The sequence below is a fragment of the Prionailurus bengalensis genome, chromosome X (genome assembly GCF_016509475.1).
Source record: "Prionailurus bengalensis isolate Pbe53 chromosome X, Fcat_Pben_1.1_paternal_pri, whole genome shotgun sequence".
NCBI classification, from domain to species: domain Eukaryota; kingdom Metazoa; phylum Chordata; class Mammalia; order Carnivora; family Felidae; genus Prionailurus; species Prionailurus bengalensis.
This window is the reverse complement of record NC_057361.1, coordinates 92,905,821-92,921,357: the sequence shown is the minus strand read 5'-3', so window position 1 is coordinate 92,921,357 and position 15,537 is coordinate 92,905,821. Positions and strand designations below refer to the sequence as shown.

Below are 15,537 nucleotides of genomic sequence, written 5' to 3'. Positions count from 1 at the left end.
ATTTTTTGTGTTTATTTTTGAGACAGAGAGAAACAGAGCATGAGTGGGGAGGGGCAGGGAGAGAGTGAGAGAGAGAGAGAGAGACAGAATCAGAAGTAGGCTCCAGGCTCTGAGCTGTCAGCACAGAGCCCGACACGGGGCTCGAACCCACGAACCGGGAGATCATGCCCTGAGCTGAAGTTGGACGCTTAACCGACTGAGCCACCCAGGCGCCCCGAAAAATATATTTTTTTAATGACAATAATACATGCCTCAGAGGCATTTAAAGCATCTAGACAAGAACTTTGCATGTAAGTATGGGTAGTGATAGCAGTAATGTGCTGATGTTGCCTGAACTGCCCTTTCCCCCGCTGTGCTAACTCGTGCCATCCCCTCCAGGAAAACTAACCTAATGACCTCAGTTGAAACCAGTTGTTTCTTCTCTCTACATTCCCATGGTACCTATTCACACCTTCATTCTGGCCCATGTTTTGTACTAGTGCTAATAACAAGTTGTCCTTTAAGCAGAGGTTCTTAATATTATCAGCACATTAAAATCATCTGGGACCTTTAAGCATCCTGATTCAAGCCCTACCAGATAAATGAGCATCTCTACCAGTTAAATGACCAGTTAAATGAGCATCTCTAGGAGTGAGATCCAGACAGCAGCATTTGCTAAAGCTCTACAGGTGGTTCTAATGTGCAGCCCAGGTTAAGAACCATGCCTTAGAAGAAGACTCAGAAAACTCCGGCCCACACACGAACTCTCGCCCACCGCCTAGTTTTGTAAATAAAATTCTATTGGCCCATTTGTTTATGTGTTTTCTGTGACTAATTTCACACTACAGTGGCAGAGTTGAGTAGTTGTAACAGATACTATCTGGCCCTCAAAGTCTAAATCATTCACTATCTGAATCATTACAGAAAGTTTGTTGACCCCTGTCCTAGAAAATAATCTGAGTATAGGGACCATGTCTTATTTATCTTTGCCTTTTCTGAACATGACTAACACAATGTTTTGCCCATCGTTGCTTACCGGTTGTCCAAAGAGTGGATAGAAATGAGGTGGAAGGCCCTGTCCTCCAAATTCAAATCTCAAGTTTATTTTTACAGTAGTGCTGACATCAGCCAGTATTTTGACACACGTGACTTTCAGTCTCCTTGTCGGTTGGGAGAAGTTGACCTAGAGAGAGCACTGGAGACAGAAAGCTAGGAAAGCTACCTTGCCTTGCTCCCTGCATCAATTCTCAGAGCACAGCGCTGGCCTCATCACTGCCATCTCCTTTTACGATCTCTAATTGGTTTCCAACTCTCCCAAGTTCCTCCAGTTGGAGAAACACTTGAATTGACTTTTGGAGATCTCTTCAAGATTTCTCTTATAGGTCATGTTGTAGTTTAATCATTTATGTCACAGTGGTTAAAAACTGAGGCTGGGGAGGGCGGGGGGGGTGCCCGGGCGGCTCAGTCGGTTGAGCGTCTGACTTCGGCTCAGGTCATGATCTTACAGTTCGTGGGTTCGAGCCCCACACCAGGCTTGCTGCTGTCAGCCTAGAGCCCACTTCAGATCTTCTGTCCCTTTCTCTCTGCCCCTCCCCCCTTCGTTCTCTCTCTCCCTCTCTCTCTCTCAAAAAATAAATAAACATTTAAAAACAATTGAGGCTGTGGTGGAGTCAGGCAAATCCAGGTGGGAATCTTGGTTGTGTGACCCTGGTCTCACTACTTACTGGCTTTAAATCTGTTTCTGATTCTGCTAAATGGGCATAGTAGTGCGTACCTTATAGGGTTCTTGGAGTAAATGAGATAAATGCCTAGAAAACACTGAGTCCTGGGTAAACAGTAAGCACTCAGTTAAAGGCCACTCTGACCTTCTTCATTATACCTATCATCACCACCAAAGGTCTCATCTACTCTGCCATGTTATAAGCCCCTTAAAGGCAGGGGCCTTGTCGTAGCCATTTCTGCCTCCCTGTCATGCCCGGCACATAGTGGGATCTCAGTATGCATTAATTGCCTGAATGGTATCTGGTCACCCCAAATAAAGCTCATGACAAGGATGCAGATATCAGGCTCCACTTTACCTCTCACTTTCCAATGCCTGCATCCCTAGGCATCTGGGTGTTAATCAAGGCCATATATCAAAAAGAGGCACTGACATATGTGGTAATTCTACCAGCCTCGGGGCCATCAAAAATTAATTTGTCCACATTCTCCAAATGAACAGTACCTTCATTAAAATTCCCACCTGTGACAAATACCTAGTGCATTAATTTTTCCTGGGGAAAAGAACTGCCGCTGAGGTGGTATTTCCAAAACACTTGTCTCAACAAGTCCAAATTACTAAGATAGTGCTTAGATGCAAATCTAGAGAACATATAAAAGGCCAAGCCCTCAGTGTTTGATGGGAAAAAATATATAGAAAAGGCATTCAAAGGCTGGCAACCATTTTTCCAGCTTCAACACTGAATTGGGCTCAGGGACTGCTATGTTAGCCTGGGAATAATGCCCTGTGATTTGGAAATGTAATTGTTTGTATTAATAAAATGATACTGGACAGAAGCTGCCAGGCCAGCATGTCTGGACTTGGCCACTTCCCTTGATTTTCTTGACACTGTCCTCAGGAGACTAAATGGGCTAGACACCTCAGCCAGGGAGAGATCACTGTGGGTCCGCATAGAAACCCTTGTCTGTTCCATAGCAATCAGCCCAAGAGTAAAGGTCAGGTCTCTGAGTACTCAAAGCCAATAACAAAATCCTCAGATGGGGAAGTTTACTTTCCCTAGATCCTGTTTCTTCTTTCTGTGCCCTTTGCCTGGCTACCACACCAATTCCACAGTGGGTGATATATTTCTTTACACTCAGTCTTCAATTAATGACAAAGCTTATTGTAGGCTCTTCCCAGGGAGGGTTGCATTTATATAGAGGTTACTGGGTTCAGAATAAAGGATTGACACGCTACTAGTAGATAAATCTAAAGAGGTTCATGCCAAGACAACTGAACACAGTTGTCCTGGGATCAAGCTCTACATCAGGCTCCACGCTGAGTGAGGAGCCTGCTTGGGATTCTCTTTCTCCCTCCCTCTGCCCCTCCCCCGATCTCTCTCTCTCTCAGAATGAATATGCTTAAAAAATAAAGATAGAAGAAAATATTGACAACTAAAAGGGAGAAATAAAACGTGGCCCAGAGTGGACCAAAAAAACAAAACAAACAAACAAAAAAACAAAAAAAACCAAACCACAGTTCAGATTTCAGCAGATTTCTCATCAGAAACCATGGAGGCCAGAAGGAAGTGGCACAAGATTGTTAAAGTGCTGAAAGAAAAGATCAACCACAAGTTCCACACCCAGGAAAAATATCCTTCAGGAATCAAAAAAAATTCTTAGATGAAGGCAAACTAAGAACATTTGTTGCCAGCACACCTCCCTCAAAAGATGGCTGAAGAGGTTCTTGAAAAAGAAAGGAAATGATAAAAGAAAAAATCTTGAAACACCAATTAGGAAGAATGCTCATGTCACACTGGATGGGAAAACAAACAAAAACAAACAGAAAAACCCACAATTTTTGAGTCCATAGTGAACAGGGAAACAGGGGGAGGGAAGAGTAGGCAGGAATGGAAGGTCCCCTTTATAGAAATGCTAGCTAATAACTGTAGAAGGTAAGGTAGAATAAGTCACCATGTTACATCCCCTGGTGTATTAACAAGCGCAAACATAGATGATCATTGGGAGCTAAAACCATCGGGTAAAAGTTTTTGGGAGCTGATAGTCCAAAGGTCTCAGGATAACACCATGCAATTGATTTTAACTATAAAGGAAACAAAGGTATTATTTACAATGTGGAGAGCTGGTGGACCACCCATGTAACCATGGGATCAAACACAGCATCACCATTATAGGGACAAACCAACATTGTAGGCCTACGTGATACGGTGGGAAGTTCACAGCATTACTTATGCAGTGGTTTTTTTCAAAATAGTAAATCTGAATATAATCAGGGAAACTACAAGTCAATTCCTCCATGTGGGATACTCTACACGATAGAACTGACTGGACTGTTTGACACTATTAATGTCAGGAAAACAAGCTAGCAACAAAAATAGCCAACAACTATTCAAGATTGAAAGAAACTAAAGAGACTTCACAATGCAAATGTAAATGGAGGACCTTAACTCAATCCTGAATCATAAATAAAGCTGTAAAAGACAATTTTAGGAGAAATGAAATAGTTATGGACTAGATGGTAGATGGTACTATTGAATTAATGTTAAATTTCCTAAATGTCATGTAGAATAAATTTTTATTCTTAGGGGATGCCTGCTAAAGTATTTAGAGCTGAAGTGCCATGATATTTACAACTTTCACACACATAGAGAGGGAGGGAGGGGAGGAGGGATGAGAGAGAGAGAGAGGGAGAGAGAGAGAAAGAGAAAGCAAAGCTGGCAAAATGTTTAAAATTGGCAAATCTATTAAAATGTGTTGTTTCAATGGTGCAGAGGCAGGGATTGGAGTTACTTCAAGACAAGGATCACCAGGAGCTACCAGAATCCAAAAGCAGCAAAGAAAGATTCTTCCATAGAAGTGCTTGGCTCTTAAATGAACAAATCAGGAGACTATAGATTCTGGAGAGGATGTGGAGAAACGGGAACCCTCTTGCACTGTTGGTGGGAATGCAAATTGGTGCAGCCACTCTGGAAAACAGTGTGGAGGTTCCTCACAAAATTAAAAATAGACCTACCCTATGACCCAGAAATAGCACTGCTAGGAATTTACCCAAGGGATACAGGAGTGCTGATGCAGAGGGGCACTTGTACCCCAATGTTTATAAGCAGCACTCTCAACAGATAGCCAAATTATGGAAAGAGCCTAAATGTCCATCAACTGATGAATGGATAAAGGAATTGTGATTTATGTACACAATGGAATACTACGTGGCAATGAGAAAGAATGAAATATGGCCCTTTGTAGCAACGTGGATGGAAGTGAAGAGTGTGATGTTAAGTGAAATAAGTCATACAGAGAAAGACAGATACCATATGGTTTCACTCTTATGTGGATCCTGAGCAACTTAACAGAAACCCATGGGGGAGGGGAAGGGAAAAAAAAAAAAAGAGGTTAGAGTGGAAGAGAGCCAAAGCATAAGAGACTCTTAAAAACTGAGAACAAACTGAGGGTGGATGGGGGGTGAGAGGGAGGGGAGGGTGGGTGATGGGTATTGAGGAGGGCACCTTTTGGGATGAGCACTGGGTGTTGTATGGAAACCAATTTGACAATAAACTTCATATATTGAAAAATAAATAAATAAAATAAAATAAAATAAAATTTGGTAAATAAGTAAAAAAAAAAAAAAGAAGAAGAAGAAGTGCTTGGCTCTTGTCAACACCTTGATTTCAGGTTTTTGGCCTCCAGAACTGTGAGAGATTAGGTTTCTGTTGTTTTAAGACACCACATTTGTGGTAATGTGTTGTAGCACCCTCAGGAAGCTAATATGAGGGTACATCAGGTTTCCACCATACTTTCTTTTAGGTTTTCTGTAGGTTTAATTTGTCAAAATAAAAAAAAAATTGAGGAAAAAGCCACTGTGACAGGTTAAGAGAAACTATATAAGAAACAAAACGTGTTATATTTTAATGTCTTTAATGGCACTTCCTTCCACTTTTTAAGTTGTTGTTTTATTTCTAGTTAGTTAACATACGGTGTAATAATAAGGTCATGTGTACGATATAGGGATTCAATACTTCCGTACAATATCCGGTGCTCATCATGAGAAGTGCACTCCTTAATCGCCATCGCCTATTTCTCCCATTCCCCCCCCACCTCCCTTCTTTCCTTTTTATTTATTTTTTTTAAAGTTCATTTTATGGGGCGCCTGGGTGGCTCAGTCAGTTAAGCATCTGACTTCAGCTCAGGTCATGATGTCACAGTCCATGAGTTTGAGCCCCAGGTCGGGCTCTGTGCTGACAGCTCAGAGCCTAGAGCCTGCTTCAGATTCTGCGTCTCCCTCTCTGTTTGTCCCTCCCCTGCCCACGTTCTGTCTCTTTATCTCTCAAAAGTAAATAAACATTAAAAAAATGTATGTATTTATTTTGATGGGGGGAGGGGCAGAGAGAGAAGGAGAGAGAGAGAATCCCAAACAGGTTCCATACTGTCAGCACAGGTGCAGTCTCACAGTTTGTGAGATGGTGACCTGAGCCTAAATCAAGAGCTGGTGGCTCAGCCAGAGTCACCCAGGCTCCCCTCCTGCTTTTTAAACCAGAGGTTCCACATCCTCCTTTCACTCTGGTCTCCACAAATTGCACAGCCAGCCCTGGTGTGGACCGAACTATGGTGTTAGGATGGACCTCCTTAAACCTCTCCACTCCGTGGTCGGTGTTGAGTAGCATAAGCCTGAATATGTGAGGGCGAGGGAATCCAGCAGGAAGAGGGCCAAGAGCTGCAGTGCCTGGGAACTGGGCAAGGCCTGACAAGCGACCTTGATGGCTTGTGAGAGTTTAAAACCAAATCAGATACACACTTGCATTGTTTTCTTTGTTTCCTGCTCATGTCTTCAACCATATTTTAAGATTTTGAAGTCTTAAGACCTTGCCTTCCATTTCTTTGAGTCTCTCACAGCTGATGGCATTGTGCTAAGCATAGTCAGTTTTTAATTACGACCTGAATTGGGGTTTGTGGTGGGCTAGAGGGAGAGTAGGGAATGTGGGAGACAGTAGAAGAAATCTGAGCACCTCTAACCTAGTCCTTTCTAGGTTGCTGAAACAAAACAAAAGCACATCTCTGAAATTGAGACCCATGTCATTTGAGGGATTAGGTACAGAAAAAGAAGTAGAAATGCATCCTTGGTTGGAAAGGGGATAGACTGTTATGTTTAGTTCATCCATATGTAGCCTCCAAGCAAGCCACTTCTACAACAGTCCCAACGCATAAAAGAAGAATCAATCATACAGGATTGAGAATTTGACAAGAATAACTGATTCTGAATATAGAGTTAAATATCATTTCTCATCCAAAGATATCTGTGCTGTTGTTTCCATCATGCGTTATATGGTTTAGGATCATGTGTATTCTAACAGACCCTTTTTATATATCTTTCAAATGTCTGGGATACTTTTTGCCATTTATTAATTTTTTTGTGGTTGTTTAACAAGTACTTCTATAACACTTATTATATGTCAGACACTCTTTTAAGTTTTTAAAAAATATTCATAATAACCTTATATAGAATAGGAAATTGGGGCACAGAGAGGTTAAGGAAATTGCAAAAGGTTACCCAGTTAGTGACACCTAGAGCAAGCGGAAGCTTACAATCCTTTTGGAAGGTGATTTTTAGTCTGCACATCATCAGTCTGTATCCATCCGGTAAGCCAAATAAAACTCATGAATCCAGTAGATCTACAAAGCTTTGCCTGGCATAGAAGCTGGGAGTTTCTGTATTAGAGGGTTAAAAGTGGTGCAGAGTGCTTAAGATTGCCTAATACCCTTGGGGGGGGGGGCAATGTAAGAACCCCCCCCCCCCGTTACTAGGCATTGATTACTCAAATTGATATATTGGGCTAAAAATAGTATAGTTTCAGTAGGGAAAATCATTTTATCAGGACTCTGGGTTTCAAAACACAGAAAACTCTACCTAATGTGCCTCAATAAAAGATTTTATTAGTTTACATGGCTAAACACGCTCAGGCATAGCTAGATTCAGTGCTTCAAAAACCATCAAAAGGATTTGGTTTCTCTCTACCCCCTCAGTTCTGCTTCCTCAGGATGTCTCTATTCTTAAATTGGCTCTCCTCTCGTAGTCAGACATGGCTGTCAGCACAAATCCAGACTAGACCTTTCTATATCCCATTCCAGCAGAAAACAAAGTAATGAGAGGACTTGTCCAACATTTCCCAAAACAGCCATAAAATTCACTCTGATTGGCTAAGTTTAGGATATAAGCCCACACCTGGAATAGTCACAGTCACCAGGCAAATGCTGTGTGACCGTTGATTTAGGCCCGGGTCTTGGAGCTGGAGGTGGAATTTCATCCAGGAAGGTCGAATGAAGTGGGAAAGAAGTTGGATCTCTGTATGAAAATTAGGGTCCACTGGCAAAAGTAGAATACTTGCTGGGGAAGCAAATAGCAAAAGGCCCCCCCAACCGCATCTGGCCAATGTCTTAGAGTTGTTTGATGCAGAAAGTATGCATGTTGATAAAAGGCACCAATGAAATTCATTTATTTAGACTATTCAAAGCACCCTAAGCAAGCCTTTACAAAATCTCATTGTTTCATCATAAATATGGGATTAATTTAGAGGCAAGAAAAAAAACCATAGGGATAAATAGGTCATTTGAAAGGAGAAATATAAACAGTGAGATGCCCCAAAGGCTGGTCTGATTTAATACTTCAATATATTGTGGATCAGGGGTCAGGACACTTTTTCTGTAAAGGACCAGATAGTAAGCATTTTTGGTTTGGCGGGCCATACATGTCCTAGCATGAAAGCACCCATGGACGACATTTAAATAAATGAGTTAGGCCGAATGCCAATAAAATTTTATTTTTAAAACCGGTAGTAGGCTGGATTTAGCCCACAGGTGGTAGTTTGTTGACTCCTGTTATAGATGGATAGTAATGTTCTATGTAGGAATATGGGCTCTGTTGTTAGATGTGTGTGTATTTGAGTCTGGCCTCTTAATTACCAGCTCTATATCCATGGATAATTTCCTTAACTACTCTAAACCTCAGTTTCCTCATGTGCAGAAGTAATAATAAGAGACATATGTGAGTCATTAAGAGAATTAAAAGAGAAAATGCACATAAATCAAAAAGCGTAATGCATGTATGTAGTAAGTAGTCAGTAAATGGTAGCTCTTTTTATTATTATTAGGAATGTCCATAAGAAAAAACTATAGGAAAACATTGTGAGAGAGAAGAGAGATGAGCTTCAGTGTTGTTTTAAGGATACACATTTATTAAAACATTCCAACTAAAGTTTTAGAGTAGTGGGGTTTGTATCATCAATACAACTCAGGAAAGCAAATTGCATCTTTCAGGGAAGGGTCCACAATGACTCTTCTCTCAAGATTCTGATGAAACTCAAAAATGCCCCAGAATTACTGGATGCTATTTGTTTAAAAGGTTATTTATGTATTTTGAGAGAGAGAAAGACAGAGAGCAACCAGGGGAGGGGCAGAGAGAGACAGGGAGAGAAAGAATCCCAAGCAGGTTCCATGCTGTCAGCACAGAGCCCAACATGGGGCTCTAACTCACAAACCGAACCCATGAGATCATGACCTGAGCCGAAACCAATAGTCAGAGGCTTAACTGACTGAGCCACCCAGGTATATTCCCAGATGCCATTTTTAAAAGCATCAGTAATAAAAAATATATTATCTTGTTCAAATTTATTTTGTGCCCACACCTGGAATTCTGCATACACTTGTAATGATTGTCCTTCACTAAAGACAGAGTAGAGTTAGAGAAAATTTGGAAAGGGCCTGCTGGATAAATTACTGGTTTACGTGGGTGGACACATGAGGGTCCACTACATTTAAATTGAATTTATAACACTGACTTTACAAAGGTGTGGTGAGCATTAAATGCCATAAGTGGATATTCCATTTTTTAGTAATGTGAACTTGAGTATCATTTACAAATTAATGCACTCAGCACACAGCCTGGCATAAAGTAGGCATTCACCAAGTTTTAATTGCCTTTCTTCAGATGCACACAAAGCTAGACTTTATGCCCAAAGGGATGAGTCTTCCATGCATAGGGAAAACTGAATTTCTATATGACTCTCCACTAGGTTACTATGAAGCAAATGGGATTGGTGGAATACAGTCACAACCTGCTTATCACTGAACTGGACCAATAAGAGAACTAGAACCATGTTAGATATGTACTAGAAATCAGTGTTCAGGAAGCAGTTTCAAGTAAACCCAAGAATCAAAGCCAATACCAGGAAGTAATACCAAGAATTTAGTGCATAAATGCTCAAAGTTATAGTGGCAATCAATGACTATACAGCATGGTCTAGGTACCAAGATATTTCTACTGACTCTACTAAATGGTGTAACTCACTTCTGGAACTTTTGTTTTTAAAATGTGCACAGTGAACCTTGCGTGGAGATGATACTGAGGACCCATGATGCTATACTCCCTTGAAGGCTTTTCCATTATCTTGGCCAAGTGAGACCTGAAGCTTCATAGGGAGGCAATGAAACATACCCACTAATGTAGAAGGTTTTACAGATGTGACATAAGCTCCCAGAGCTCTTCCAAGGACGTGTGGTGTTAGATTTTTGCCAAGATGCTGGTATATCCTAAATGGTCCATTTTGTTTAAAAAAATGACTATTGTAGTTATAGGATAGATAGTTCTGGGTGGAAAAGATCTTCCAGAGTCCAGAAAAAGGTGATACCTCTTTTACCATCCTGGATAGAGGTAAAGGCAGTGACAGCAGGGGTCCTATGTGTTGCCATCTGGGCAGAATAAAGATGGCGAGTGTTAGGACAATTATATACTCCTGCCTCTCTGTACATGCTTGTAAGGGGCTCATGTCTATAGTTATGTGTTAGGTCTTCATCCATGATGATATATTCTAATGGTTAGACTGAACCGTGTATTATTGTAAGAAGCAATTACTTAATAGCAGGTATCGTGGTTCTGGGTGTGAGTGAAGGTAACTGCAGGAATTAAAAACCACAGGCATTTTGGAATTTTATTACAGCTGTAGACAAAATGAGAGAGATAAAGAGGAAGGATGATTGTTGACGTAAAGCTCCCAGGGAGGACAATCTTCAGTGGACTCAATACGGTTCACACTGTGGTGCTGACTTTGCATAGTGAGAATCTTATTTTTTTTTCCAATGTGCTCAGTAGTGATTAGGACCCGGAGGATTGATGCCATTAAAACCCACAAAAAAGATGATGTATAAGCCAAAACCAATTTATTTATTTATAATGAGAATTAACTGCTAAGTAGGCTATAATACTCATGTCAGCTGGCTAGCAAATTTTCTCCCCACAACAAAGTTTATATGGGAACATAATTACAATCATATTACTTCTCAGAGCATGGGGTCACAGCAAAGGGAGTTAGGTGGCAACCTTAATGGCTAATTACACAAATCGGAATGGCCTGATGCCTCCACTCCACTGTACATAGACCTACGAAATCAGCTCTTGGTCGATATCCCCTCTCTTAGTCTAGAGAGATTACAGATGCCCTATGGTTCTTTAATCCCCCCCCTTTTCTAGACTCCCTGAAGACCATTCTCTTGTTAACCATTCTTTCTTCAGACTTATCATAAAATCATTAGATTTTATCTTGCTGGATGGCAATCATGTAGCAGATCTGCCTCCCTAAAACTACAATCTTGATTGGACATGGGGGCTCCCCAAGCCTTTGTAGTTGCAGACTACATCTTTAAGTAGGTTATAGCTCATGTGTTCTCAGTAGATTTTAATTAGTTGCACTCTCAGAGAAGTTCCCTTTGGTATAAGTTTGGGGGCAAACGTCTGTAGAACTCTCTTTATGCTAAATAAAGAGTTTATTCTAGTTGAAGTGAATGGTGTCATTATAACAAAATATTGAAGGGGTAAATAAAATGGTTGCTAGCTAGTAGACAGTAAAGCATTATCCCAGTATCTTATTCATATGCTCAGTATGCCTGTTGGATTGTATCACATAGAGCATAAGAATTTCTTGTCTGAGAATTCCTCAACAAGGGGCTTCTAGAAATTAGAGGTTTTATAGCCCAGAATTAATGATCTGTTCTGAGAGGCTCTGAAAACTGAAGATTTTTTGGAGAAGAAGGTGATGTCGCTGCAGAGGGAAGGTCCAAACAAGAAATAAGGTGATGCATCTTTGTGAGAGAGCACACAATGACAAATTGTATCCCTAATATAAAGAAAGATTGTGATGAAGCCAACTGAATGCTACCATCAGCATTCTGGGGCCATACTGGGGTCAGTAAGGAAAGTGACTGGAGACTATTGGGTTAGTTCTTTATTACAGAATTGGTGGTGCTAGATCAGGATACCTCCAGGCAATTGCAAGACACTTAAAGTTCGAAAAGATCTATTTGTCAGAGGCTTTCATACAAGCCCAGTACCACATGGGAATTTCTTGGCACAACTGGTCTCCTTGTTATGAGAGCATATGGAGTAAGGTGGATGTATAGCAAACTGTTGATAAAGGAAACCTCTTGTGAATGCAAATAAGGATTGGCACGGTGGTTAGCGAGGCATTGATGGACAAAACGATCTATTTGTTAGTGCTACAGGATGAAAACAGTAAGGCCTTAGCTGGGTTTAAGTACTGTCAAAGTTAGTATCCTTCTTCAGGAACAAGGCCAAAGTACAATGACGCTTCATATTCTGAGAGGTCTTGATGGTTGCTAGGAATTACTGATTTTTCTTCATGAAATCCATTATGGGGACATACATCAGCACCAAGAAGCAAGGAACAGAGGACTGATGATTACCAGCAAACATCAATTATCACTGCACATCTGTAACATTTTAGAAAATTGTGTCTCTCCAACATGGCACTACTTTTGTTCAGAAGCATTAGGAATCCATACACAGAGCTGCTGTGTGCTAAAACCACAACACTAGCAATCAAACCCTCACTTCTTCTTAAGTTTTATGTAGATGGTGTTAATATATTTGCCCCAGGATTTTTCAGATGGGATGGTTCAGAGAATTGTCTACCATTAATTGCTTTTCAAGATTCTCAACTAGATGAGGCTCCCCAGGGGTGGTCCATAAGGGTATAGAACTCAACATTTGGGCAGTGATCCCAAATGGTGACCACACTAAGGCCTATGGAGTCAGAAACTACTACAGGGTCTGACTCTATGTCTTTAGGGGAGATTTATTTAGCTAGGTTCCCTTACCCGCCAGGTATAATAGACATAGTAATTATGATAAGACTCCTTCCCCAACTCTCACTAAATATTTGTCAGAGGTCATTATCCTAGATCATTTTGACTTGGCTATTAGGCATACTATAACCAAAAAAAGGTTATTGAGGAAGAGGGGAGGAATCTGGAATTAATAGGGCCTTACTAAAACATGTACCTGCCTGAAAGGCTAGTTCTCAAGGAAGTGGACCAATAGTTCCAATCAGAGTGTTCAAAAGGCCATGCCATCTGGTTAGTCAATAGCCAAGAGATCCAGTTTTTTGGGTAAGCAGAAGTCTTTAAATGGCAACAAAATACATAGCTGTATTGAAAGGTAGTAGAGCTGTGTTTCCATAAGGGTTGGTTTGTGTTGAAGCTGGCCTCTCTTCAATAGGTGGAGCAGGTTCGAGCCTCCAGTAGAAAAATGTTGGTAGGATATGAAAAAGAAAAGAAAAATGTTGGTAGGATACGGGATGCAATTAGGAATTCAACCGAAGGTCTTAAACCAACAGGGAACTAGAATATAGACCAATGAGGGTGAAGGTGAAAGTCTTGGGCCTAATCTTAGTCCCAGAAGACTTAGGCCAACAAACTCAACCCAGATCTCATTCACTGGAGGGAATGGAGTTCCCAGGGTACTTCCAGGGATATTTTCATTGGCTTAGACTGGCCAGTTTTGCCTACAGAGTTTCAGTACTCTTGGGTTATTGGTTCCAAATGCAGAGAGTGCCTGCGAATTGTTTTCATCATTGTTGGGTTTGGTTTGGTTTGGTGATGGGTCACCAAATGAACAAGATCTGATTATTTAAACTCCCAGAATCACATAAGTTCATGACTGTCTATGAAGTGGTATCACAGTTCCCCACCTGTATTTGAAATGTTAATGTGGGATATAAATTAATAAGGCTGGAGGTGAGAGGGATATAAGTTTACAAAGTGACCTGCCTGGGCTCTCTTACTGGCGAGTTGGGTTATTTATCCTTGCTGGGGCCCGAGAACGTTTGGCAAGGCAATCTCTTGTGAAGTGACCAGCCTGGCTGCAGTAGAGGCACAGCTGAGCTTCTTGCTGGCGGGCTCGTTTGGCTGGGGTGAGAGGTGGTTGGCTTCCACGCAACTGTATAGGCTCTTCCTTGGCTGATACATCTGTGGGGCTGGAAAAGGGTTGGTGTTGGATCAGGGAAGCCAACACTGGGAGCTGCGTCTCTGACTGTAGGAGCTCTGGCCTGTCACTACGTTTCTTGTCCAACTGAATACACTGAGTGATCAGGTCTGGAAGGTTGTCCATCATATCTGTGTCACTCACTTCATCCTGGATGGAGTCAGCTAGTCCCTCTTGGAAGTGGTCACTCTGATTGGTTTCATTACAGCTCAGATTTTGAGCAAGGAGATTGAAAGTAGAAGCATTCTGCTGAGAGGAGTTGTCCTCTTTGTTCATGGGGTCTGTTTCCTGTTTTGTAGGCTCACCAAATGATTGCTGGAACTCAAAAACAAACTTTTCATATTGTTTCAGCAAAGTGCTCTGGTTAGGCCCAGATATGACTCCACAACTTTCCATCTGCTGAGCTAGGTAGTTTAAAAAGAACTTGACTTGGACATCATCTGAAGGATTGGGGATCTTGACAGTCGTCAAGAGATTGTCAGGGTCACCATGAAACTGAGAGAGATGCTCAAGTGAGCAGGGTACAGACATCAACGGGGTGGCCAGGGCAGGCATGATTTGGCCCCTCAGTTCAGGGTTCTCTTCTGTCAGATGCTGTATTTGTGGCTGCAGAAACAGATTTTCTTCCTGAAGAGAGGAATGCTCTACCTGCAAGCTAGGTGGTGTTTCTGTGTACTTCTCCATTGTATCTTCTGGAATCAAGTGAGACTAAGGAGAACTGAGTGCCAGTATTTGAAACCAATGGGCAGACAGTAGGGTTTCCTCTGTTGTCAGAAAGATAATATCTGAAGCAAGTAGCCAAAACTGCTGGCTATGAAGCAGTCACAAGGGGACACTGAGAGCTGAACTGGAGAGACGCCAAAATTGTCCACTACTCAATGTTGTCTCTTCTCACGGAGAATGTCAATGTTCTGCACATTCAGAAGTGACAAATTACCTTAAGACACATAGAGGATTTGGAATTAAGAAGACGAAAACAAAAATCACAGTAGATTTCTCTCCCCACCCACCCCTTGTATACAATATAGGGTAAATTTTCCCTCAAACTAAGCCTTTGATTCTCAAGTACCTCTTTTTTATCAGTGAATCAAAGAATTTTACAACCCAAAGTGATCTTAGAGGTTATCCAGGGCAAACTCAGAATTTCATGAATGAGAAAACAGAAACCCAGAAAGGTAAAGATGTTTACCCAAGGTCACACAAGTACATAATATCAGAGCTGCATGCTCATCAGTACTGCTGTGTGAAACAGCACTTCCTCCAGGACCACAAATGTGTTCATTTGTACAAGCTACTTGGGCATGATGAGGGCTCCTGCCCCTTGCTATATAAAATGTGATCTGGAAACCAGTACCATAAGCATCACCAGGGAGACCGTTAGAAATGCAGGCTCTTAGGCCCCACCCCAGACCTACTGAATTAGTATTCCTCTTAAACCGATTTGCCAGGTGATTCAAATGTGCATTGAAATTTGAGAGAAAAGCTTCTCTAGAGAGGATTTAGTCCTCATTGGAATA

General features: G+C 41.4%; 1 protein-coding gene across 1 annotated transcript; it reads right to left on the bottom strand.

Annotated features, from left to right (window-relative positions):
* Window positions 1-13,331: 13,331 nt before the first annotated feature.
* RTL4 (retrotransposon Gag like 4) lies at window positions 13,332-14,953 on the bottom strand. Its single transcript, XM_043570283.1, has one exon. The coding sequence runs from the start codon at window positions 14,702-14,704 to the stop codon at window positions 13,817-13,819; it is 888 nt and encodes a 295-aa protein (XP_043426218.1). The 5' UTR covers window positions 14,705-14,953; the 3' UTR covers window positions 13,332-13,816.
* Between the last annotated feature and the right edge of the window lie 584 nt (window positions 14,954-15,537).

What these genes read in the sequence shown, in the direction of transcription:
- RTL4 (XM_043570283.1), bottom strand. Translation starts at nt 14,704, where the DNA reads ATGGAGAAGTACACAGAAACACCACCTAGCTTGCAGGTAGAGCATTCC.